Here is a 25,202-nt window from a genome sequence, read left to right on the forward strand (position 1 = left end):
ACCCACACAATTTAGGGTTCTCTCACACACCCCTTTGGGTACTCAGGAAATAAGGGAAGCAACTCTATACTTCCATGGGCCAACACCCATTCCCAGTGGACTCAGGGCTGTACAGGTCTGTAGGGCCTTTTACCAGTGAAAGAGCCTTACACAGTAATATCCTTAACCTCTATTAACAGTTACCAAAACAGAATACGCATGCTAAGCATACAATGCTCACCACTCCCAGTAAGGCAGATGAACTTTTCTTGATGGCCGGTCAAGATTAGGTCATCCGTGCAGAAGCTGGAGCTCCGGTATGATCAGCGGGGTGTTGAGGTTTGGCAGCTCTGATCCTGGGCTGTGTCCTAGCGTTAAGGTCCAAAGAACTTCCCTTTGAACCCCAGTTCATATAGTTAAAATTTGGGTCCTGCTTCGTTTTCCCTAACTAATCATTTTAAACTAAAGTGCTACAAAACTGTTGTTCACCAATCCTAGCCGATTACAAAACCATAATCAGACCCCACCACCTTCATTGATTTAAACTTTGAAAAATTAAATATGCAACAGACAAACAATAACGAATCAGACAGAGACCATACAGATAGAGAAGTAGGGACCATAAAGGCAGAACAATATAGATTTCACAATCACAACTGTGAAGTGGTTTCTTGCCAGACAGAATATTAGCAAAGTTTTCTTTAAACATATTAGGATCTGTTGCTTTATCTGGTGATGGTAGATTCTGTTAGGACAGGCTTGCCTTCTTAACAGCCTGATAGGACATTGCTTTGGTGCAATAGATGGAATGTGAGGATGTGACTCTGCAACTTAGTACATGGCTGCTGTTTCTCACTCTGGCTGCTGCTTTTACTGCAGAAAGAGGCCTCAGACCTTACAACTCACCTTGTGTAGTAACAAGTTCTTTGAGATGTGTCCCTCTGTAGGTGCTCTGCTACCTGCCCTCCTTCCCCTCTACTTAGGAGTTTCCTACTATGGTAGGGAAGAAACTGAGGGCGATTCGCCCATGCAGCCCTATGAAGCCTGAGTGCGGGGCACAAGGATGTGTGGGCTGAACGACCAATGCTACCAAAAATCGGTGATCAAAGGCTTGGTGCATGTGCGCCTGAAGTGGAGCACCCATAGGGGGACACATCTCAAACTCCAGTTATTGCACAAAGTGAATAACCTCTCCTTTCATTTAAAAAAAATCTTTCCACCACTTGATTGCCGAATTTGGAAAGGGTTTTTAATGTGTATGTAAATCAGTGCAGTACTATCTTCCTAAGTTTGCCCACAGTAATTGAGGTGTCAACTGAACAGTGTAATGACACTATTAATGTCATACATAGCTGATCACTTGAGCAGATGCAGTCGGGAAAGGTGTGGTTGTGAACCTGATAGGGAAATGCTTAAAGGAGGGAAATGAAAGACTTGGGGTGGAGATGGCAGGGGGAGAGAAAAGAAAAACAAAGAACAGAAATAGCTCTGGTCTTAAAGGTGAGTAATTTCTTCCACTGAGTGATGCTGAATGTAATGAAGCATTGATAAATAAAAATTTGATTAAAGTTCAGTTACTATATAAATACCGTATTCTATCTTTATGTAAACTTTCCATTGACACTGGTAGGTAATCAGCTGTGGAGGATAATATGTAGTCCTAAACTTATATCCTGGTGTACAGAAAAATGTAATTTGGTCCTACACACAGAGTGAGTTTCTAATTTCTGTGTTAGACCCTATACTAGTTGTGCTAATGTGTAACTCTTTGTTTTGAAAGAAGAATTCTGTCTACGTGTACATTTCCATATTTGTGAATCTACTTTTTGAAAAAAAATTTTTTTTTTTGTAGGGACAATTGGATTCTTTGCATGCTTTTGGTTTGTGACCAAAATTTACAGCGTGGTGAAAGTTGACTGACTAAAGAAAACCCAGTGTGTGAAACTTGGCACAGAAGAGATTTAATCTTCATTAATATAATTTAAAGACCTGTTCTTGGTGGTGAACTTAAGCTTTATCAGAAGTAATGACATCTTGTTCCTTGGGAATGATACTGAATATACACCCTCCTCAAAACACTTTTTGTATTGTGATTTAACAATCTGTTTTCATTCAAATCTTAATGAAGACCAGAGTTAAATATTATAAGCATTTGTAAATATAACTATACTGTAATAGAAACATTAAATTCTAATGGCAGAATAGAAGTGGCTGTATTACACAACTTGATACTGCTGAATAAAGTACAATTGTAAATAGGATTTTCTAGGCTTGGTAGGAGGGATGAATTATTTTTCTTTTGAAGGAAATGAGAACTTTTTATCATGCTAACTTTAAAGGATGTCTCCAAGGTGGGTTGCTGTTTTGGATGTGTTTTTTATTTCGTACTAGTGATATGTCCATAAATATTCCAATTTCTGTGACTTCATTGGTTTCAGTGTTGTTGGCCTTTTAAACTATGTGCCTCTGAGTCTTTGAATTTATAAATTCATAACCTTGTTGTAAAAATGTCTTCAGTGGGTCATTACATATTAGACGTTTATGAAGTTATGTAAATACAAATATATTGACAAGGGAGGTTTTAAAATTATGTGGAGTCTTTTATTGCATTTTACTGTATTTGGTTAATGTATATTGACACTCCTTTTGATCTGGGAAAAAATCAGTTATTTGTCCTAAATGACTAATGCTTAAAATGTGATAGTGGTGCATGAGAATGAAATTAGACATTACACGTATGCACTACAGGATTAATCCAGCCCTTAACCAAGCTACTTTTTCTGAGACTAAATCATATGTGGAGAAGATCTTAATATATGCACAGCATTCACTGCTGATCTTTTTTTAACTGATCTTAATGATGCATATTCCATAAAGCAACCGTGGCTAGATCTATTTAAGCAAAAAAAAAAAAAGAACCACTGTTTTTGCCTCATGTTCAGAGAAACTATCAGTTCCAGGTGACTGACTAGAATTAATTATTCCACAGTACCTTTGAACAAAATTGAAATGTTATCTTGTTCAATAATTTAGATTCATAACTGTTCATCTGTCAACAAGGGCAGCATGTTTCCCACAGTCTGATAAAATTTTATTAAACTGCATGTACTAGTTGTCAGTCATAAATTAAATTTCTTTTGTGTGATTTTTCTAATGGTATGCTTTTCTAAAAGACCTTAATCTAATGATGCTCAAATACTGAATCAATAAAAATATTGTTGGTTAAGGTAACTTGTCATTATTAAGATCTCCAAGCTATGTAAAGTACTTACTTACATCTCCATGCATCTGAAGAAGTGAGGTTTTTACCCACGAAAGCTTATGCTCAAATAAATCTGTAAGTTTTTAAGGTGCCACCGGATTCCTTGTTACTTAAGATAAAGCAGTTTTCCAAGTTTTTTGTTCAAAAACAGAAAAACACAAGTTTGGATAACTTTTGTATTCTTGGTTTATCTGGTTAGAGCTTAATTCTGAACTCTTAACTATTCAGACCCCCCCAAAATCTTCATTTATGAAACTGGATATATTTGCAAAGTGACAAGTGTGCATACCTATCATATCTACAAAACTCAAACATTTTGATTCAGTGAAATTGGACTCTGCCCACAACGATCATCAGTATTTACTTAAAAGTATAAATACTTGGCTTGTCACAACATAATCCTAACTCTGATCCCTAGATTGTTTATGTATTTTGTTACTTTGATTTAGGGATATTTTAAATGGATAATTTAAAAGCATTAATGGAAAGATTTTTTTCTAAAATATTTAAAATTAGAGCCCATCAGAAATTTGCCAGTGAAACCAGTTTTCCATCAAAAATGCCAGTTCATCAAAAGTAGTATGCTTCTGTGGAACCCAGGTCAGTTTCACCCTGCTATGTGCACCATACAGCAGCAAATCTGTCAAATCATGTCAATTTCAGTCTGGACTAATTTACACTAGGGTGCTACATCAGCACAGCTGCACCGATGCAGCTATGCTGCTGTAGCGTGTCTGCTGAAGACATGCTATGCCTGTGGCAGAGCGTCTCCCACCAACATAGTGCAATGCAGACACCATTTTAAGTTGATGTGACTTATGTCACTCAGGGGATGGCTTTTTCACACTCCTGTCGACTTAAGTGGTAGTGTAGATGAGCCCTGAGTAGCTGCAGGGGATCCTACAGAGCATACCTTACTTTGGAAACAACGCCATGTTTGGTTATTTTTTAAAATGAAAATCTCATGGAATTTTGAGTTCAGGGGAAATATCAGAAATATTGTTTGGTCTGAATTCAAACGAAACAAACTGAAATGTTAAAATTTGCTACAAAATGGAAACTCCCAAGTTTTGATCAGTACTACTTATGATTGGTTTTTCTTGAGAATTTCAGTTTAATGGAAGTGTGATGTTACAGTGAAGTAATCTTGACAGTGTGTATGCAGACACTGTATTTGCAGCTGATCACTATAATTTTTTTTCAGAATAGTATAGTTTCCAAATAACTTCTTAAACCTTTTACTACTCCTCTTAAAAGTCCATTATATGACCTAATGCCTCTGTGTGTTTGATGCTACAATCAATGCCTTACAATGTGCAATATGTGTTTTAAAATAGAGACTGCCTGTAAAATCAGTTTCAGACTTTGAAAACTTGATTTCAGTGGACTAATAAGTCCCTCCCAAAAAAAGTTAAATGCATCACAAGTTTCAAAAAAAGCCATTTTAGGGCTGTATAACCTCAAGACTTAACTTATTCCAAAGTTCAAAACAAATTCTACATCTCAATGTGATTTTTAAGTCTAAATAACTGAAAGCTGATGCTATGTTTTGGAGTTACAGGGCATCAAAATCGCTCTACTCTAGTGAATATACCATGTCTCCCTAATAACATACTTGGAAGAACTGGAACTAGAACCCTTGTCCACTGCTCCAAAATATTTGGTTCTGCATGTGAGACAACAGGAGATTAGTTCACGGTTATGGAAGTGTCTCTGTTGGGGTAGCTGATCACAGGTTAGAAAAAACAATGTGCTCATACACCTGTACCTACTGCAATAAACAGCAAAAAAACCTTACTCTTTATGGCACTTGGCGTAGCACTGGAGCCGTAACTGCCACTGAAATTAGGGGGAACAGTATGTGGTCCTCACTTATCTACAACAACAAAAATTCAAATTTGCTTAATGTCAGGCTATTTTGAAATGTAGCCAATGCATGGGTTCCCGGGCAGTTTAACTGAATGGAAAGATTGAAGGAGTAGGAACAAGCTATCGAGCTATCACAAAACAAAGCAATGTTGGACAAAACTCGGTTTCAAATCTTTGTCAAATTATAGTGAGGTGGGCACAAACTGATTCTGTGAAGCTTGAAGGAAATACAAAATTCTCCTTTGAACTCTGAAAGCAATCTTCAAGCCCAACCCATTTTACAAGCCGGTATAGGGATGGTTAAAATAGAGTTCCATAATGGAAACTTGTTTTGCTCTGAATTAGAGAGAGGCTACTTCTACATAGAGGTAGTTTCTCTGTACAGTTTTCAGGTGTATGTTTTGCTTGGTATTTTGATACTATATGTCCAGCTACATATAAGCAGCCACAGGTATCTTAATCTGCAACCCACCATCTCCCACAGTTCTGAACATCTGGGCTGCTTTCCTTTCTGTGCAGCTTCACAGAGAGATCAGTTGTTTGGATCTGCATGTTCTGCTCACCCCCACTCTGCTCCTACTTATCTCCAGATTCTCAGCCTGCATGACAGCAGACAGTGGTGGGATCTACAGAAAGAGTCCTTACCCTGCAATGTGAACTGTTTCAGCCCAGCTTTTGGGCAGGTATGAGCAGACTTCTCCCTTTCCAATGTTTCTCCTCCCTGGTCAGTTAACCCCTCAGGTGTATAACCCTCCCTCTGACTCCACTTCAGCATCTCCCTGTGGGCCCCTCTGTTCCTTGCAGACATAGAGCAGCCAAGAAGGCACAGGGTTAAATCTTCCCTATGTGGAAGGCAGCCTCCTAGGCTTTCCAGAGGGTGAGTTGTGCCCAGCCTGCACCCACCTTCCTTACCTGATTCTGGTATGGTACGGTAGCTGTGAGAGAGACAGGCAGCTGGGGTCCCCAACCCACCAAAGCAGCTGTTACTCCAACGGGGGGGAAATGAGTTAGGAACCCCAGTACTCTACTCGTTTCTGCCCTTTCCACTAATGAGATATGTGGACCAGAAAATAAAATGAGACCACGCAACAGTAATTCTTATAACTCCTCAGTGGCCAAGGAGACCTTGGGTCTTGGACCTGTTGGAGCAGAAACTGGAATTCCCCACTCCAGCTTCCATGGCTACTGGACATCCTCTCACAAGGTCCTCTTCTTAATCCAGCTGCAAAATGGCTTCAACTAACATGTATTATTCATTCACACTATACCCTTTGGATGCTTGCAGAAAAGGGTGTAGAAGAGGTATTGCTACACAGATACCTCTCCCCTGGTAAATCTCACTTAAACACTACCCTTCCCTACAATCCATCTCTCATTTCCTTTCTATTCTTTCAACATTCTGCTGTCTTCCTTATACCATACCCTGTGTGACTGTCTGTTCCCTGCTTGTCGTCTGCTTACCATTACCTCCGGAATTCATTGTCACCATCATCACCTCATGTGGTCTCTTATACAAGGCTTTTATGTGGAGTTCACAAGAAACGTTTCCTGTGGACAGATTGTTCTATAGTTGTCCACTATAGGCTTCCTTTCATTTTTATCAGAAGCACTGGGAACTAACCCCTGTTGCAGAGAGAATGTGGTAGTCTCAAATCATGTGGAAGTCAGACATGCCACAAAATACTAGAATACTACAAATTAAACTTGGAGGGTGGAATTTCAGTTCATCCTTCCAACCCTACGGTATTCCAGTACTTGTTAAAAATGTGCAACTTAGATTCTGTCTTATCCTTAACAAGTGCTCTAGCATCACCTGTGGGCAAAAGCGCTTACAAGTTAGTATAAACCATCGGAGCAGAGTTAACTGTTTCCTGATTTACCAGAACTTTCTGTTAATGTAGATTTTTACCTTCAACATATTTACTTTATACACTGAATTACTACTTACTATAGACACTAAATTTCTGAAAATATTTTTAACCACAAATCTCTAACTACCAAAACTAGAAAGAAAAGGAGTACTTGTGGCACCTTAGAGACTAACCAGTTTATTTGAGCATGAGCTTTCGTGAGCTACAGCTCACTTCATCGGATGCATAGCATATCGTGGAAACTGCAGAAGACATTATATACACACAGAGACCATGAAACAAAACTTCCTCCCACCCCACTCTCCTGCTGGTAACAGCTTATCTAAAGTGATCATCAAGTAGGGCCATTTCAAGCACAAATCCAGGTTTTCTCACCCTCCCCCCCCCCCCCCACACACACATACAAACTCACTCTCCTGCTGGTAATAGCCCATCCCTCTTTGAAACCTCTCTTTATAATGTGCATGATAATCAAGGTGGGTCATTTCCAGCACTAATCCAGGTTTTCTCACCCCCCCCCCCACACTCCCCTCCAAAAACCACACACACAAACTCACTCTCCTGCTGGCAATCCACCAATGTGATATATGCCATCATGTGCCAGCAATGCCCCTCTGCCATGTACATTGGTCAAACTGGACAGTCTCTACGTAAAAGAATAAATGGACACAAATCAGATGTTAAGAATTATAACATTCATAAACCAGTCGGAGAACACTTCAATCTCTCTGGTCACGCAATCACAGACATGAGGGTCGCTATCTTAAAGCAAAAAAACTTCAAATCCAGACTCCAGCGAGAAACTGCTGAATTGGAATTCATTTGCAAATTGGATACTATTAATTTGGGCTTGAATAGAGACTGGGAGTGGCTAAGTCATTATGCAAGGTAGCCTATCTCCCCTTGTTTTTTTCCTACAAACCCCCCCCAAGACGTTCTGGTTAAACTTGGATTATTGCTGGAAATGGCCCACCTTGATTGCTGTGCACATTGTAAGATGAGCTATTGCCAGCAGGAGAGTGAGTTTGTGTGTGTGGTTTTTGGAGGGGAGTGTGGGGGGGGGGGGGTGAGAAAACCTGGATTAGTGCTGGAAATGACCCACCTTGATTATCATGCGCATTATAAAGAGAGGTTTCAAAGAGGGATGGGCTATTATCAGCAGGAGAGTGAGTTTGTATGTGTGTGTGGGGGGGGGGGGGGGGAGGGTGAGAAAACCTGGATTTGTGCTTGAAATGGCCCTACTTGATGATCACTTTAGATAAGCTGTTACCAGCAGGAGAGTGGGGTGGGAGGAAGTTTTGTTTCATGGTCTCTGTGTGTATATAATGTCTTCTGCAGTTTCCACGATATGCTATGCATCCGATGAAGTGAGCTGTAGCTCACGAAAGCTCATGCTCAAATAAACTGGTTAGTCTCTAAGGTGCCACAAGTACTCCTTTTCTTTTTACGAATACAGACTAACACGGCTGTTACTCTGAAACAAAACTAGAAACTAATTTGTAACATCATGGCTGAACTATCACTTGTGCTGGGTCTGGGGATACAGCTACACAAGAGCCCATTTGTATGAAATATAACTTTCACTCTTACGGTATAGCTTTAGTACAGATTAAGTGTTCTGCTAACCTGGTCTACGTGCACATTGTCCATGTTTTCAGTTCACAAATAAAAGGGTGGGTTCAGAAGTGGACCTGCACGGAGTTCTGAAGTGTTTCCAGCCCTGAGCTGGGTGACTGACTGAATGCAGCACGTACACTGCTGCCGGGCTTCTGGCTCTTAGAAGTGTCAAGGCCTCACTTTGTAATAGGAAATCAGTTACCTGAGATTTACTACAAGTTTGCTGCTTTTTTTTTTTTTTTACCTCAAGAAAGAAGGGCCCATAAGTTTACTCTGCATTTCCTCCTTGCAGGGTATTTTTAGGCAGTCCTGTTATCTTTTTCATTATTAAATTAATTGAAATATTACTTGTGATGCTTTTTTATTTTTATTTCTCTCTGCAGTCAGTCCTATCATATTTATTGTGATTTGTCAAAAACCACCTGTTTAAATTCTGGGCACTTACATAGTGTCTATAAGAATATGTAAGTCACCATAAATGTGATTGTCAGGGTGGAGTGAGGAAGTGACCTTGGTGAGCTCCCACTTTCCCCTTCCTTAATTACCAGTGTGTGTGTTTATGTTTGTGGTGTGTTTGCTTCTTGACTGAAGTATGTAGTGCAGTCTGTTTGTATGGGGGACCATGTGCTGAGCTAGCAGCCTGCTCGGCAAGACTGAGAGCTTCTTAATGAGGCTTTGATCCCTAAGCCCTTTAGCACCCTTAACCACGGGGTGGGGCTACTAAGGGAGAACAGGGGTTTAAAAATGTTATATGGGGACTTCAGAAGTTTAAAGTATCATGGAAAGTATGATACAGTGGTGGGTATGCCCCATTTACTCCTCTAAGGCTTCTTCAAATGTCTCTTTCATTTATCCTTATGTTACATCAAAGCAAGTATTTTACAGAGTGTAATGATTTGAAGCTAGCAGTGGCTGTACTCAAAATGCTAGCAGCGTAGGACTAAATTAAAAGGGTTTAAAAATGAAGAAAAGTTAAAAACTAAGTTTTACAAGCTTTTAGTTTAGGATTAAGTAAAAACAGGAGTATTTCTTGAAAGTCCATCTTAGAAAGCTGCGTGGGGATACGTACTAGTCAAAGTTCACAAGCTTTATTCCAAAATTTTCGTTCAAGTTTCAGAGACCTGATTGTCTGAGTGTTAGAATACAACATCCTTCAGAGCTTAACTTCAAGACTTTCAAATATCTTTCCACAATCCCTACAGACCTACAACTTAAGTTTAAAAATATTAATGCTTCCATTTTCAAAACCACTATCTGGCAGCTGAGTTTGCTGTAGAAGTGGTCATAATTTGCAGGCAGAACAAACATTTCAGAATGTAACTCATCTCTGTATTTGGAGTATTGCTTCACAGACACATGGTGTCACAACTTCTACAAGTTGTGCCCATCTGCATCATGATTTCATAAGCTTCTTTAACAGGGCCTCCAAGATGGCAGGGAAGGCAGTTTGCCCCGGGTCCCCCATTTGCGAGGGTGCCTTAAATTGAGTGGCATTGTGACCTGGAATGCAGGGTTGCAGCATTACTCAGGTTTGGCCTGGCCATCCCTGCCTCCTAGTGGGAGGGGCAGCTGGGCTAAATTTGAGTGAGTGGTGGTGTGACCTGGCATGTGGGGTGATAATGCCTGGCGCACTCACGAGACAGGAGTCACTGCTGCGGGGGTTAATGCGGGTGGGCTGTCTTTCCAACCCCTCTCGCCCTTCTCAGCCTCCCCTCAGTAGTAATATTTTTTGAAAGGGTAGAGACCTCAGTTTCCCATTTTGTGTTGGGCCCTCAAAAACATCTGTGCAGCCCTGTTCTTTAGAAATCACAACATCAGATGTACAGGGGTTAAAAAGATGTGGGAAGTAGATCTTCAAACTTGCATACGTCAGGGCCTAATGAGATGAGGTATCGTCCAACAGGAGAGAAATTTCTAATATTTTAGCTTTCACAGACTTAATTTTATTTACTTTACATAGAACTATCTAGACCGCAGTTAGCCTTTCCAGTATAAAAGTATGTCATGTGTGTAATGGGAAAGTGAACCAGCGTGGACAATGGTTTTCAACAGTAAGTGCGCATGGAACGGGAGTTGAAAACAGCTTAAGTGTTAGTGTAAGACAGAATACAACTGATTTCAATGTCATTTATAGCATGGCTGAACTTTGGTTCTGACAAGTTCCTTCTTGAAAAAAATGACTTGATTATATCAAATCTCTATCAAGCATTCTAAAATGTTATTGCAAATGACTGTGTTCTCTTCACACTAGCACTTAAACTGTTTTTATTAATGGTTGAGCAAGAGTTCAATTTCCAGATAGAGACAGGGCTTTAGAAACAATTATCGGTGGCAGACTTGTAAACAAAACCAAGTGACACATCTATACCTTTTATATGAATGCCATTCCCTGCCCCCCACCCCCCTCCATCTCATAAACAGCTTCTGGCTGCAGATTTGGTCCTTCATAGAAGAGATTTTGAAGATCCCAGCTGACATGTACAGCAGCCTGGTAATCCTCTAATCATCTGTTCTCTGAACTAGTATGGAGATGTCACTGAAAAGGCTTGTTGACAACCTTCTGTCTATAGCATTAAAGATAATTCTGGCAAAACTGTGACTATCTTAGTCAGCTGGACTTTAACACATGGCTGACATGTCGTGGTGACAAATTCAAAAAGACCGTTGACAGAAAAAAAATTGCATGGAAAAATACTTCTGTTTTCCAGTTTGCTCTGGGTTAAATTGACTAAATCAGGTTACTGATTAAATCTTTGTAACCTCTTTTGAATCTATTTCCAAATTTTTTTGTGTTTTTTAAAACGTCTTATTGTAAAGAGTTATATACACACAATTGTACTTTCCATACCGATTGCTATGCTGTATGCTATTTTCATATATGTGTTGAAATATTTCTTGTATAAGTGTATATTCATAAATACTGTAAGAAATAATACAGATTTAATCAGTTTAACTTTTCGCAGACACAGTTATAGGCTTTGGTTTGACAGGAAACAAAATGGAAATGCAATGATCAAATACATTAGTAAGTGTCTTATAAGTTGTTATATCAGTTTCAAGCAGTCCTTGCTAGAATAGTTAAAATGTTTTTTGTATTGTAAAATGAATATTAAGCCCAACTACACTGTTTTGTTACATATGGAACATAATCTGATCCTGAAGAGCTGCTTAATCCACTATTTTAATAATAGTAGATTAAGAGATCTATACTCCACAGTGACACAATATATTGAGTTAAAGATCTGCAGAGGAACATTTATATGATCCATTGTAATAGCAAAAGGAAACATAATGTTGCAGTGTCAACAGTCTGAAGATTGTCTGCACTGTTTCAATGCATGTGACAATGAATCAAATCTTAATGAGCACCCTTAAATTTAAAAGCATTGTAAAATTTACTGAAAGAGAGGTATCTGGAATAAAAGGGGAGGGTACATAAATACAAATTAACATTTCAACAAAATGTAATGTTAAAGACCTAGAATGAATTAAGTTTAAAGGTGTTAAAATAATGTTTGTGACACAAGCTAAAAAAGCCAAAGTATTCCAAATTAAGACCCCCTCACCCAAAATGGTATTTGCAGTTTTGCAAGCTAACATTATTATAAAAAGACCTTCAGACTTCAGAACATGGGAGTCTCAAGCTTTTTCCCTGCAACTCCCTCTCCCCCCAACCAACCCTCTCTTGTCCTCCTCAACTACTAAGCACCCACGTTTTTTATCTTGTGGCCCCAATTCTCACTATCACAGTTGCCACAAGTACTCCAAATAGTTTAAAAAGTAATCAGTATGGATTGTATAAATCAAGATGGATTGCTTCAAGGAGGTTTTAATCTGTTTAACAGAAAATAAATTTTAAAAAATCAGCGGAATACAGGATGACTTCACTGACACAGAAAATTCTAAACCAAATCAAGAAACATCAATTTCTCCGACTGCCATAAAGCAGATCTCTGCTCTTCTTGGCTGGTGAGAGACCAACCAGACCCACCACTAACAGAATCAATCAACATTTCTTTTATGTGAACCTGCCAGTGTCAGGTCCTGAAAATAGCTAGCCAACCCTGAAAACAATTCTTGATGCAGGAAATCTCTACAACTACTGCCCAGTCCCAAACCCTCTCTCGTTAGGTAGATACTTAGAAAGTAGTGACAAAGGATCTAAAGCAACAAATAACATATTCTGACATATTGTGCCATTTGCTATTAGGATTTAAACTGGATCATGGTACAGGGACATCCAGAGTAGCATTAATGGACAACTTCCTCATGGAAATAGGTAGTGTTCAAATCTCAGTGATCATAATAGGACTGACTGCACCTTTCAACTTAAATGAAATTCCGGGGGTCAGAAGAAAAGTACTGTCATATATTACAAATTGGCTAAGAGACAATTGTATTCCTACTTTTATTTAATTTCTTTAAATGTATGTGAAAGTACAAAAGGGAGCCATCCCAGGTTCTAGGTGCCCCTGCTATAAATAATAAAAACAAAGTATTAAATTAGATGGGGAACAGAACACAAATTCCCATTCCCACATTTATCTAGCCCCATTAAAACCAATCCAACCATGCAGATAGATGCACCTTGCAGCATTCCATGAAGGTAAGCAAAGCAGGGCTATTTTGGGCCCATGGGAGATGGGTGCATGGCGGGAGTTCGTTCCCGAATTGACAAGCCCTTATCGAGAATGAATACTCCACTGCCAGCCCCCTTTCCCTTAAATCAAAGGGATCCAGGTCAAGCACATCCACTGATTACAGCTACAGCAGAATGGCACGAGTAGGAAACTCACTCAAATAGGTTCTGAGCCATTTAGCATTTAAACTAAAACCTTAAATTCAGTCTGGAAACTGATAGGCAGCCAGTACAAATCATGGAGCAGACCTGTGACCTTCTGCCACTGAGCATTGCTTGATAGGCAAAGAAGTAGACCTGAATGATAAATTTTCAACATGGCAAAAGGTTAACACTGGGGTGTCCCAGGGACCTGTATTAGGGAATGTGCTATTTATTATATTCATCTGTGATATGTGAAAGGGTTGAACAAGGACAGTTCAAAATTGCAGGTGACATAATATTATTTAGGATAATCAAGATCAGAGCTAAATGAGGTGGATGGACACCACAATTCATTTTATTTGTTTTCTTTAAACGTTTAACATATGATGGATGTCTACTCAGTGCCCTGGGTGCCTACCCTATACATTACAAACCACAACATAAACATAAATGAAGGGCTGCCCAAATATATAGATAGCCACATTAGCACCCTCCTCAACAGCCTTAAAGCAAAGGAAAAGATGGGTTTTGTAGCATGCCTGGATTTTGTAGCTGTATCCCCACACTTGTGCTGGGTGTGGGGATACAGCTACACAAGAACAAAAATATCTGGGCGCTGACAGACTAAGGTGGGGGAGTGCATTCCAAAATCAACCCCTGAAGAACAGTTTACACTACTCATCTGTATTGCTGGGTGTTAAATGAAGAGTTTGCACTCATGAAAAAGATCTGTGCCTCACAGTGTAAAATTCAATGAAAACATCTGCACAGTGTACAGTAGAAGTCCAAAAGCAAACAAAATGTGAGTATGTATAAAGAATGAGGTAGAAAATAATACGGAAAATATTAGGATGCCATTATCTAAATCAGAGGTATACTCTCGTCTGGAATACTGTAGTCAACTCTGATCATCAGACCTCAAAACAATATAACAGAAGTAGAAGTGGCCCAGGGATGGCTGATAAAAATAATTAGAGGCATGGTAACATTTCTGTATGCGGAGAAATCAAAAAGATTGAGATTATTTAGTTTAGAGAGGAGGTGAATAAAAGGAAACATGATATAAAATAATGAATAGTCTATAAAAAAATAAGTTTACCCCTATTTATCCCTTCTCATAACACAAAAACCAGGGTTCATAAAAAAACCGTTTCAATTATATTGAAAGGCAACATTTAAAATTCATAAAAGGAAATATTTTTATACAACATAAAATTAACCTGTGGGACACATGGCCATTGGACATTACTAAAGCCAAGAACTTATTAGGATATTTTTAAAAAAGGATTATTCATGTAAGGGTGGGATTTTCAAAAGTGCCCTGAAGTCACTTCACTGAAGTCAATTGGAGCAGTTAGGCCAATGCTAAGCACTTCTGAAAACCTCACCTTTATATAGATAATGAAAACACCCACAATTACATCATTATAACTATAATGAAGGAATAGAAATCGTCCTGGTCCAGGACATAAGCCTGACTTGTAGCTGTTTGCTACGGGGTTTCTTGCACCTTCCTCTGAACCAACTGGTGTTATTAGGGTCCTACATTATTTTATTCAATGTTTTATGTGTAAAATGTGTACTGTATAACCTGTCATTGTAAAAAGGGACACTGTTTAGGTAAAAAGAGCATTACCATAGGCAAGTGTGGTGAAGTTGTAAATGCATCCCTCTCTCCCCCCTTATTCCATTATTTCTTACGGGGAAAAAATTCCCCAGGATATCTTGTTTTGGTGTCCATTGCCCTTTTCAAGAACGCAACCCCAATGTATACAGGGGAACCCCTGTAAGAGGTAACAGAATTATTATTTGTCTTACAATAGTAATGAGAGACCACTCAAGCAAGCTCAGAGCGACACTGTGCTAAGCCCTGTACAAACACATGGTAATAGATAGTGCTTGCCCTAAAGAACCTACAATCTAAATAGACAAGACAGGCAAAGAAAGCATGATTATTCTCTCTTTACAGGTAGGCAACTCTAGCTAGAAGGAGCAAAAGAAACCAAAGCCCCAGGAACTGTTGTATGAGAGTGAGGGGGCAAAATGGGGGCCAGTCAGAGCCATCTTTTCACTCAACTCCCCCTGGAGTAGGGAGACCACTTGTCCAGCTTGGAACAGGATAGAGCTCTTTTGCAGTAGTTTGGCCCCCGTCCGGTACAAGGAGAAGTGAGAAAAATTGTTCTCCTTAACCTCTGAGAATAGGACAAGAAGCAATGGGTTTAAATTGCAGCAAGGGCAGTTAAGGTTGAACATTAGGAGAAACTTCCTAACTGTCAGGTTAGTTAAGCACTGGAATAAATTGCCTAGGGAGGTTGTGGAATCTCCATCATTGGAGATTTTTAAGAGAAGGTTAGAAAAACTCCTGTCAGGGATGGTCTAGATGATAATTAGTCCTGTCTTGAGTGCAGGGGACTGGACTAGATGACCTCTCAAGGTCTCTTCCGGTCCTACAGTTCTACGATTCTTTGTCTGTAGTTCATGATTCTCCGCCACACAAGTACTTATACTGCTGCCCAGGCAGAGTGGAGAGCCGCAGTTGCTGGCCAGGTGCCCAGCTCCGAAGGCAGTGCCATAGCAGCAGCAGTGCAGAAATAAGGTTGGGGTGGTAATTTGAAATATGATATTTGTCAATATCACTTTTCACAGCAGACTTAGCACCCCATTGCTACCTTTACTTCTGCACTGCTGCTACCTCCCTGAGGCTGACAGCTGGAGCCCTGATGCTGCCTCCAGGTGAGGGCTTGAGGTGGGGGTGGGGGAGAGGATGGCCCAGCCCAGGCTGCCTCCTGGTGAGAGACTGAGATGCGGGGAGGGAAGGAGAGCCCAAGCTTGGACAGTGGGGTTGGACTGCCAGCCCCTGGTGGCAGGGCTCCGGGGTGTGCACGGCCCTTCTGCATGAGCCCAGCTGCCCGGGACTGACAACTGGAGCTCTTTAAAAAAAAAAAAAAATGCACACAGCTCGCACCTCCCTTGACACATTCCCACTCCTCCCCTGGGAGGCCCGCCCCGCTGGTTTAGATCAGTTGTCTGGAGAGCAGAGTAAGCTGTGCGTATTCTAGGGAGTGGGGGAGAGAGTGCCTCACTGCCTGTTCCTTCTTCTTCTACCATCATTTAGTTTTTATTAGAAGTTCCCAGCAGTGTTATGAAGTCACATTTGTCTAAAACTGCAGGGATATTCCAGACCAGTAAGATGGCGGTAGAGGGGGCTCCTTTCCCTACAAGTGGAGAAGGATGCATTGTGCTATTGCAGGCACCAAGCTGCAGGGGCTTGAGGCTCAGGGAGATAGCAGTAGTGGTAAGAGAGGGTTCCTTCTTTTATAAAATGACTGATAATATGCATCCTTCAGAAGGCTTCATTTTAATTTTCCTCCTGTTTTCTACAAGCAGCCTAACTTAAGCTGATCATGCTGTATTCCTTTGCAGTTAATACTCTGCTCACTCATGGGGCTCTGGCTTGGGGCAGAGGATGGGAGGAAAAGATCAGTACAATAAAGAACATGTATTGTTAGCAGCCAGAATCTGTAAAAAAAGAATAAGAATGCAGCTTAATTTTCATAATCATTGCTGACCTAGAGCTGAAAAGTATGGGAAAATATTAGCATTTGTAAACTGAGCAAATCACGTAAGTCAGTCAATGAACTTGAAATCTTCCATGTGAAGAGGTCATTCTTAAAGGGCCCAATCCTGCAAGGTGCTGAGCACCCTCAACCCCCACTGAAGTCAATGGGAGTTGAATGTGCTCAGAAGTTCATGGAAACACTCTGCCCCTTACAGGATCAGGCACAAAGTTACATTTTCACCAGAGGAAACTTTAATGCCATTGGCCATCAAAAGTGATTTCCCATCTCAGGGAGACACACAAATATTTCCAGGATTGATGTAGACAGATATCTATTTCCCAATTTCACACAATAAACCAAGGACAGCATCCACTTACATCCAGAAAATCAAAATCAAAATTATCATTCTTTGACTGCTAAGAAATCAAAGTAAATGAACATCAAGAGGGCCCCGATATGAAGTAGCCTGAAGTCATCCTAAGGCAGCAAGAGGTCATTTCTTTTTATATTCAAAGCATGGATTCCTATAAAAAACAATTTACTTTTACCTCCAATGGTCATTAATAGTTCTGTATTATCTCAGTAGTTTTTGGTCAGTCCCCATAACCCTTCTTTACAGTTGTACAAATACCTTATTCCTAGTGATATAGCATTAATATAATGTTATGAGATCTGAGAAGTGCAAAACTGCTCTCTATCCCTTATTTTGCATTATTGCTCGCACTGTTTCAGCTGAACCAGTGTTATCAACATTAGGAGCTCAGGTCTACATTAGTGACGTTTGCCAATAATGGCGGTTAAGGGAATGATTTTGTTCATGACATTGCTATACTGGCAAGGGAGTGGAATCCCTGTCATTGGCAGGTTTTAAGAACAGGTTGATCAAACACCTGTTAGGGATGGACTACGTATACTTGGGCCTGCCCCAGCAAGGTGGGCTGGACTAAATGGCCTCTCAAGATCCCTTCCAGCCCTGAATTTCTATGGCCACGTCTACACTACCCACCGGATCGGCGGGTAGTGATCGATCTATCGGGGATCGCTTTATCGTGACTAGTGTAGACGCAATAAATCAATCCCCAATCGCTCTGCTGTCGACTCTGGAACTCCACCAGGGCGAGAGGCAGAAGTGGAGCCAACGGGGGAGCGGCGGCCGTCGATCCCGCGCCACAAGGATGCGAAGTAAGTGATTCTAAGTCGATCTAAGATACGTCAACTTCAGCTACGCTATTCTCGTAGCTGAAGTTGCGTATCTTAGCTCGATCCCCCCCACCAGTGTAGACCAGGCCTATGACTCTAAGCCCTAGCCTGGATGCAGCTAAACTGGCATAAATCTGCCAGTATAGCTTATTTTACTCAGGAACAGGTATAAGCTATCCTGGCAAAAACATTTTTGCCTGTGTAAACTGCGCCTATACTAGTGGAGTTTGCCAGCATAACTAGTAAACCTTTTCTGGTGTAAACTAGGTTTGCCTGCAGACACCTTTTTCATCACCATTATGATTAGCTGTACTGCAGTAGAACCTACAGGCTCCAGCTGAGATCAGGGGAGAAGTTAGGCCCAGCTCAGACCCAAGCCCAGCCGACCCAACCAAGTCATTTTCTGACCCGACCAAACCCTTCCCCTTGAACCTGAGTCAGTGCCCCTGCTGCCTCCTGCCCATTGTGTCAGTACAGTGGTGGATTCATGACCTGCTCGTGCTGTCTGCCATCCCCTGCTGCACTGTATGTGAGCTGCAGAGTGAAGGGCACTGCAACTTCTCAGCACATTCACTCTGCAGCACACACAGCGCAATGAGCTGGTGGCAGCTGGGATGAGTGGGTCACACAGCTGCCACTGTGCTGACCCCATAAGCAGGAAAGCAGAGCTGAAAGGGGCCAATTGCTTTCCCATGCAACCTGGACCTGACACTTGTAGTCAGGTCCTATCGGGTTTGGGTTGGGTTGCAGGGCTCTAGATCATGGCCCCTTTATTCTAGCCTCTGTACATACATTTAGGGCCAGATTTTTTCACCCTTATTCATGCCCTCCTCCACAAATGGCCCCAAGAGGACTGCTTGTGGAGCCATGTGCTACTAAATGTTAGTAACAGAATCTGGCCCACAGTTAAAAGAATCCCTGCCCCAAAGAACTTCCGATTTAAATAGTCAAGACAAGCCAAAGATGGGGAGAAAGGACATAGTATTATCCCCATTTTGCAGTTGGGAAACTGAGGCTTGGTCTACACTAGAGTTAGGTTGACATAAGCTGCCTTATGTCGACCTAATTATGTCAGTGTACACACTACAGCCTTGCTCCCGCCAATGTAAGTGCCCTACTACATTGACATAATAAATCCACCTCCAGAGAGGCATAGGGCTTATGCTGATGTAGTTAAGGCAACAGTGTCTGTGTAGACTGTGTACACTGCATTACTTACATGAGCTGTTGGCTTCATTCTTTTCTATTTCAGGACTCTATGCATGGAGCCGTGAACTTGAAAAGAGAGCTGTGGGGACAGGGATGGGGACAGGGGACAGGGATGGTGGGGACTCCAGTTAGAGCCTAGTTGACCCTGGGTTCCCTGCTCCAGCTGGGCTGGGCCCAACTCATTCCGAGCCTGGCTGCTCCCTGGCTTCCAGCCCAGCTGCTGCCTGGAAGCCCCAGTCTGACCCAGAATGGGGCTTCCTTGGCTCCCTGCTGAGAACAGGGCTGCTGCCTGGATGCTCCCCGTGGGGAGTCCTGGTGCTGCACAGATGCTCCCTGCCACCAGGAGCCCTGCTGCACCCCAGGCTCTTGGCTCCATGCCTGGAGTTTGGGTGGCTGAGGGGAGCTGAGAGCCCAGGGGCAGCCAACAGGCTCCCAGCGGTGATCCCAGGCCACAGCCTGGCTGGGAGCAGGGAGCTGGGCAGGCACAGCCCCGTTCAGAGCTGGGAGTGAGCTTGGCGACTGCACTGAGGTTCCCAGGAGCTGCCCGGACCGTGGGATGCAGACCTTGCAGCTGGGAGCAGAGAGCTGGGGGAGGTCAGCCAAGGTCCCAGTAGTGGGGAGCCAAGAGCTGGGGAGCAGCCGGGCTCTGGGCAGGCTCTGAGCCCCCCGCACTGCCCCTCTAAGTCGGCGGAAGCATTCCTCGTGAGGACATGCACCATCGACAGAAAGAGAGTAGCGTGGACATGAATCACTGCAGTAATTAGTGTGGTGTTGTAAGTCGACCTGAGTTGGAAAGATTAAGTGACCTCCCCATGTCATCCAGCCCCAGGTCTGATTCACACGCTGCAGAAAACCAGTAGCCAACTACAATAGGGCTCCTAATAGTGGTTTAGACAAAGCCTTTGTTTCTCTGCTAATTACATGTTGTCACTGCAGGCCTGGCTGCAGCAGGAAGCAGCACTGCTTTGGGGGGGGGGGGGGGGGGTATTGTTGAAGCAGCACAAGTCCTGGGAGGGTATAGCTGTACCCACCACCATGCTTGCTATTGCCATGAGGGTTGGGAATAAGCCGTGGCTCATAAGGACATGTCACCCCCTGGAGCTGTGTCCACACAATGAGGCAGGATCAGGGGACCCACTGGGAGTGGCTCAAACACCTCTACAAGCTCCGGATGAGGGGCCAAGCCAGTGACACGGTACCAAGGTGTGAGTGGACCAGGCCTAGCAGCACCTGCTTTGTGGCTACAACCTCAAGGGCACCAAGGGACCCACCATCAGCCCCACAGCGCTGCCCCTTCCCGCTGCGTGTTTCCCCACAAACTGAAATTGTGGGGCGGCTAGAAAACGACTAATTTAACAACACTAGTAACTAGTTGACACTGGGGGGATGGGGGAGTTCAGGGGGTGGGGGGTAGGGAAATCCCGAGGGGCCTAGGAGACCACGGCCAGGGGGCGCGGTTCAGGCTTGGGGCTCGCTGCCCCGCTCCTCAGGGGAGGCGGCTGCGGCAGGAGGGAGAGCCATGGCGCTTCCGGCAGGCGACGGTGGGGGGGCTGCAGGGAGCGGAGCAGGCCCGGCCCGGCGGCCGCGCAGAGCACAGCGAGACCCGAGGCGCGCCCTTGGACCGGCCAGGGGCAAGGAGCACTGAGGGGCGGGGCGGGGCCCGGCCGGGGGGATTTGTCGCGTTCGCGGCCCAGGGTCCTGTGTCCCAACCCAGAAAGGCAAAGAGCCCCAGAAGACCCTCGGGCCCACGTGTCGGGCAGAACCGGGGCCCACGTGACGACACCTCCCCCTCCTGCGAGCCAATCAGCGCGCGGGCGAGTTTGTGCTATTTCGTTCGGAGCTCAACTTTTGGGCCAATCGGCGGCGGGGGCGGGGCCAAGACGACGATGGCGGCAGCGGCACGGGCGCTGCGGCTCTTGCTGGCCGGGCAGGGTCTGAGGAGGCGGAGACTGTGAGTGACGCTGCTGAGCCGTGGGGGAGGGGGCGCTGCGCTCACCCCACCGCCCCCACAAGCCCCGCCCCGCGAGAGCGAGACCCCGGGGCGTGGGCGCCGCCGTGCTGCTCTCACAACCCCCCCCGCCCCTCCCCAACGGCTGTGGAGTGACAGAGCCACACAGGCTCCGCAGCGCCCGTGATCGGCTCCCCCAGGGCCCCCGCCCCTCCCCTCACCCCAGTGCCTCCGCCTAGCCCCGCCCCCCTACAGCCCCGCCACTCACCCAGTGCCTCCGCCTAGCCCCGCCCCCTACAGCCCCCCACTCACCCCTAGTGCCTCTGCCTAGCCCCGCCCCCTACAGCCCCCCACTCACCCCTAGTGCCTCCGCCTAGCCCCGCCCCCCCCGTGCTTCCGCATAGCTCCGCCCCCTACAGCCCCTCCACTCACCCCCAGTGCCTCCGCCTAGCTCCGCCCCCTACAGCCCCCCACTCACCCCTAATGCCTCCGCATAGCCCCGCCCCCCTACAGCCCCCCACTCACCCCAGTGCTTCCGCATAGCCCCGCCCCCCTACAGCCCCCCACTCACCCCAGTGCTTCCGCATAGCCCCGCCCCCTACAGCCCCCCACTCACCCCAGTGCTTCCGCCTAGCCCCGCCCCCCTACAGCCCCTCCACTCACCCCTAGTGCCTCCGCCTAGCTCCGCCCCCTACAGCCCCCCACTCACCCCTAGTGCCTCCGCATAGCCCCGCCCTCCTACAGCCCCCCACTCACCCCTAGTGCCTCCGCATAGCCCCGCCCTCCTACAGCCCCCCACTCACCCCTAGTGCCTCCGCATAGCTCCGCCCCCTACAGCCCCCCACTCACCCCTAGTGCCTCCGCATAGCCCCGCCCTCCTACAGCCCCCCACTCACCCCTAATGCCTCCGCATAGCCCCGCCCCCCTACAGCCCCCACTCACCCCAGTGCTTCCGCATAGCCCCGCCCCCCTACAGCCCCCCACTCACCCCAGTGCTTCCGCCTAGCCCCGCCCCCCTACAGCCCCTCCACTCACCCCTAGTGCCTCCGCCTAGCTCCGCCCCCTACAGCCCCCCACTCACCCCTAGTGCCTCCGCATAGCCCCGCCCTCCTACAGCCCCCCACTCACCCCTAGTGCCTCCGCATAGCCCCGCCCTCCTACAGCCCCCCACTCACCCCTAGTGCCTCCGCATAGCTCCGCCCCCTACAGCCCCCCACTCACCCCAGTGCCTCCGCATAGCCCCGCCCCCCTACAGCCCCCCACTCACCCCAGTGCTTCCGCCTAGCCCCGCCCCCCTACAGCCCCTCCACTCACCCCTAGTGCCTCCGCATAGCCCCGCCCTCCTACAGCCCCCCCACTCACCCCTAGTGCCTCCGCATAGCTCCGCCCTCCTACAGCCCCCCACTCACCCCTAGTGCCTCCGCATAGCTCCGCCCCCTACAGCCCCTCCACTCACCCCCAGTGCCTCCGCCTAGCTCCGCCCCCTACAGCCCCCCACTCACCCCAGTGCTTCCGCATAGCCCCGCCCCCCTACAGCCCCCCACTCACCCCAGTGCTTCCGCCTAGCCCCGCCCCCCTACAGCCCCCCACTCACCCCTAGTGCCTCCGCATAGCCCCGCCCTCCTACAGCCCCCCACTCACCCCTAGTGCCTCCGCATAGCTCCGCCCTCCTACAGCCCCCCACTCACCCCTAGTGCCTCCGCATAGCTCCGCCCCCTACAGCCCCTCCACTCACCCCCAGTGCCTCCGCCTAGCTCCGCCCCCTACAGCCCCCCACTCACCCCTAGTGCCTCCGCATAGCCCTGCCCTCCTACAGCCCCCCACTCACCCCAGTGCCTCCGCATAGCCCCGCCCCCCTACAGCCCCCCACTCACCCCAGTGCTTCCGCATAGCCCCGCCCCCCCTACAGCCCCCCACTCACCCCAGTGCTTCCGCCTAGCCCCGCCCCCCTACAGCCCCTCCACTCACCCCTAGTGCGTCTGCATAGCCCCGCCCCCCTACAGCCCCCCACTCACCCTTAGTGCCTCCACCTAGCCCCGCCCCCCTACAGCCCCCCACTGATCCCTAGTGCCTCCGCATAGCCCCGGCCCCCTACAGCCCCCCACTCACCCCTAGTGCCTCTGCATAGCCCCGGCCCCCTACAGCCCCCCACTCACCCCTAGTGCCTCCGCATAGCCTGCCCCCTACAGCCCCCCACTCACCCCTAGTGCCTCTGCATAGCCCCGCCCCCCTACAGCCCCCCACTCACCCCAGTGCCTCCGCATAGCCCCGCCCCCCTACAGCCCCCCACTCACCCCAGTGCCTCCGCATAGCCCCGCCCCCCTACAGCCCCCCACTCACCCCAGTGCCTCCGCATAGCCCCACCCCCCTACAGCCCCCCACTCACCCTTAATGACTCCGCATAGCCTCCCCCCTACAGCCCCCACTCACCCCTAGTGCCTCCGCATAGCCCCATCCCCAGAGCCTCCTACCCCCACACTCACCCCTAGTGCCCCACATAGTCCCACCCACTCTGCCCCCACCCAGCTCCGCACTCACCTCCAAAGCCCCCTCTGCCTCCACACAGACCCCCTGACTCCCCTCACAGGCCCCACTGCGTCCCAACCCTCCACACAGCCCTCCAGAGCCCCCTGACCACCTTCGCCTACATACAGCCCCCACTCACTCCCTAAGGCCCCCAGTTCCCGCTCCCTGACTGACCTGACCCCTCCTGCTGCAGGAACACATGCAAGGACTCTCCTTTTCCCCCATTCAGAGCTGCCCTCTCATTCAGGTGACGGTCAGTGATGCCCCCACCTTCAAATTTAGTGTCCCCCCAGGCTCACTTGCAATAGCCCCCACACAGCTTCCTTCTGGCTGCAGCACCTCTGAGGGCGAGGAGCATGGCTGCCCTGATCTGCTGTGACTGAGATTTGTCAGTTGGTCTGTTTGCAACTTGTAAGTTTGAAAATCCCAGCAGCAAAACTGGTCTGTGCAACTAAAAAGAAAACATGTTTACTAGCTAACCAGGTTTATTTCTCAGTAAGCTGATGGTTGTCACTGAGGCAATCGCCCCGGGCCTCGCGCTTTGTGGGGCCCCATGCTTCAGGGACACGTGGGGTCCAGGGCAGCCTGGAAGGTTAGTGGGGGGCCTGGTATTGGCAGCAGCAAGCAACCTGGCCCCAGCCCGCCCCAGCATCGCTCAGGGGAGGAGGTGGAAGCCAGAAAGGGGCGGGGGCTTGGGGAAAGAGGACGAATGGGGGTGGATTGGGGGCGGGCTGAAGCTGGGTCACTTGCTCCTGCCGGCACCAGGCCCCCCACTAACCTCCCAGGCTGCCCTGGACTATAAGATGGACTGGGGTAACTGCCCCCACACTTTGGGGGTCCCACGCTTCAGGGGGACGCAGGGTCCAGAACAGCCTGTGGGTTTAGTGGGGGGCATGGTGCCATCAGCAGCGAGTGACCCATCCCCATCCTGCCCCTGCTCCACCTCCTCCCCACTCCCATTCCACCCCTTCCCCCAAGTCCCCACCCTGCCTCTTTCTGGCTTCTGCCCCCTCCCCTGAGTGATGCCGGGAGCCAGCGGGGATGGGCTGGGGCTGGGTTGTTTGCTGCTGCCAGTGCCAGGCCCCCTGCTTATCCCCTAGGCCGCCCTGGACCCTGTGTCCCCCTGAAGTGTGGGGCCCCCCCAAAGCGCGGTAAGGCCAAATATTAGTGGAGCCAGGCCCACATTCCTAAATATTGGTGGGGCGCGGGCACCATGGGCCCATATAACTCGCTGCCTATGCCAAGTGGTGGGATTGGATTGTGGGGTGGGATGGCGAGTAGTAGCTTCAGAACTTTAGAACTTGCCTCCTGCCCCGAAGCGCAATGACACCAAAATGAGAGCTGCTGTAATGGTGGAAAAGTGTGTGGCAATCACTTT

At 46.7% G+C, this 25,202-nt stretch overlaps 2 protein-coding genes across 2 annotated transcripts in view; both read left to right on the plus strand.

Moving 5' to 3' along the window:
* The window catches only part of TM9SF2 (transmembrane 9 superfamily member 2), a 63,760-nt gene extending 60,555 nt beyond the window's left edge, over nt 1-3,205 (plus strand). Inside the window, exon 17 of the mRNA XM_037896410.2 lies at nt 1,832-3,205. Within this exon, the coding sequence (XP_037752338.1) occupies nt 1,832-1,899 (68 nt within the window). The 3' untranslated portion in view covers nt 1,900-3,205. The remainder of the gene's footprint in view (nt 1-1,831) is intronic.
* A 17,986-nt stretch (nt 3,206-21,191) lies between these two features.
* CLYBL (citramalyl-CoA lyase) overlaps nt 21,192-25,202 on the plus strand; it is a 222,111-nt gene continuing 218,100 nt past the window's right edge. Inside the window, exon 1 of the mRNA XM_043535105.1 lies at nt 21,192-21,301. Coding sequence (XP_043391040.1) covers nt 21,237-21,301 — 65 coding nt within the window. The 5' untranslated portion in view covers nt 21,192-21,236. The remainder of the gene's footprint in view (nt 21,302-25,202) is intronic.

The sequence above is a fragment of the Chelonia mydas genome, chromosome 1 (genome assembly GCF_015237465.2).
Source record: "Chelonia mydas isolate rCheMyd1 chromosome 1, rCheMyd1.pri.v2, whole genome shotgun sequence".
In the NCBI taxonomy this organism is placed as follows: Eukaryota; Metazoa; Chordata; order Testudines; family Cheloniidae; genus Chelonia; species Chelonia mydas.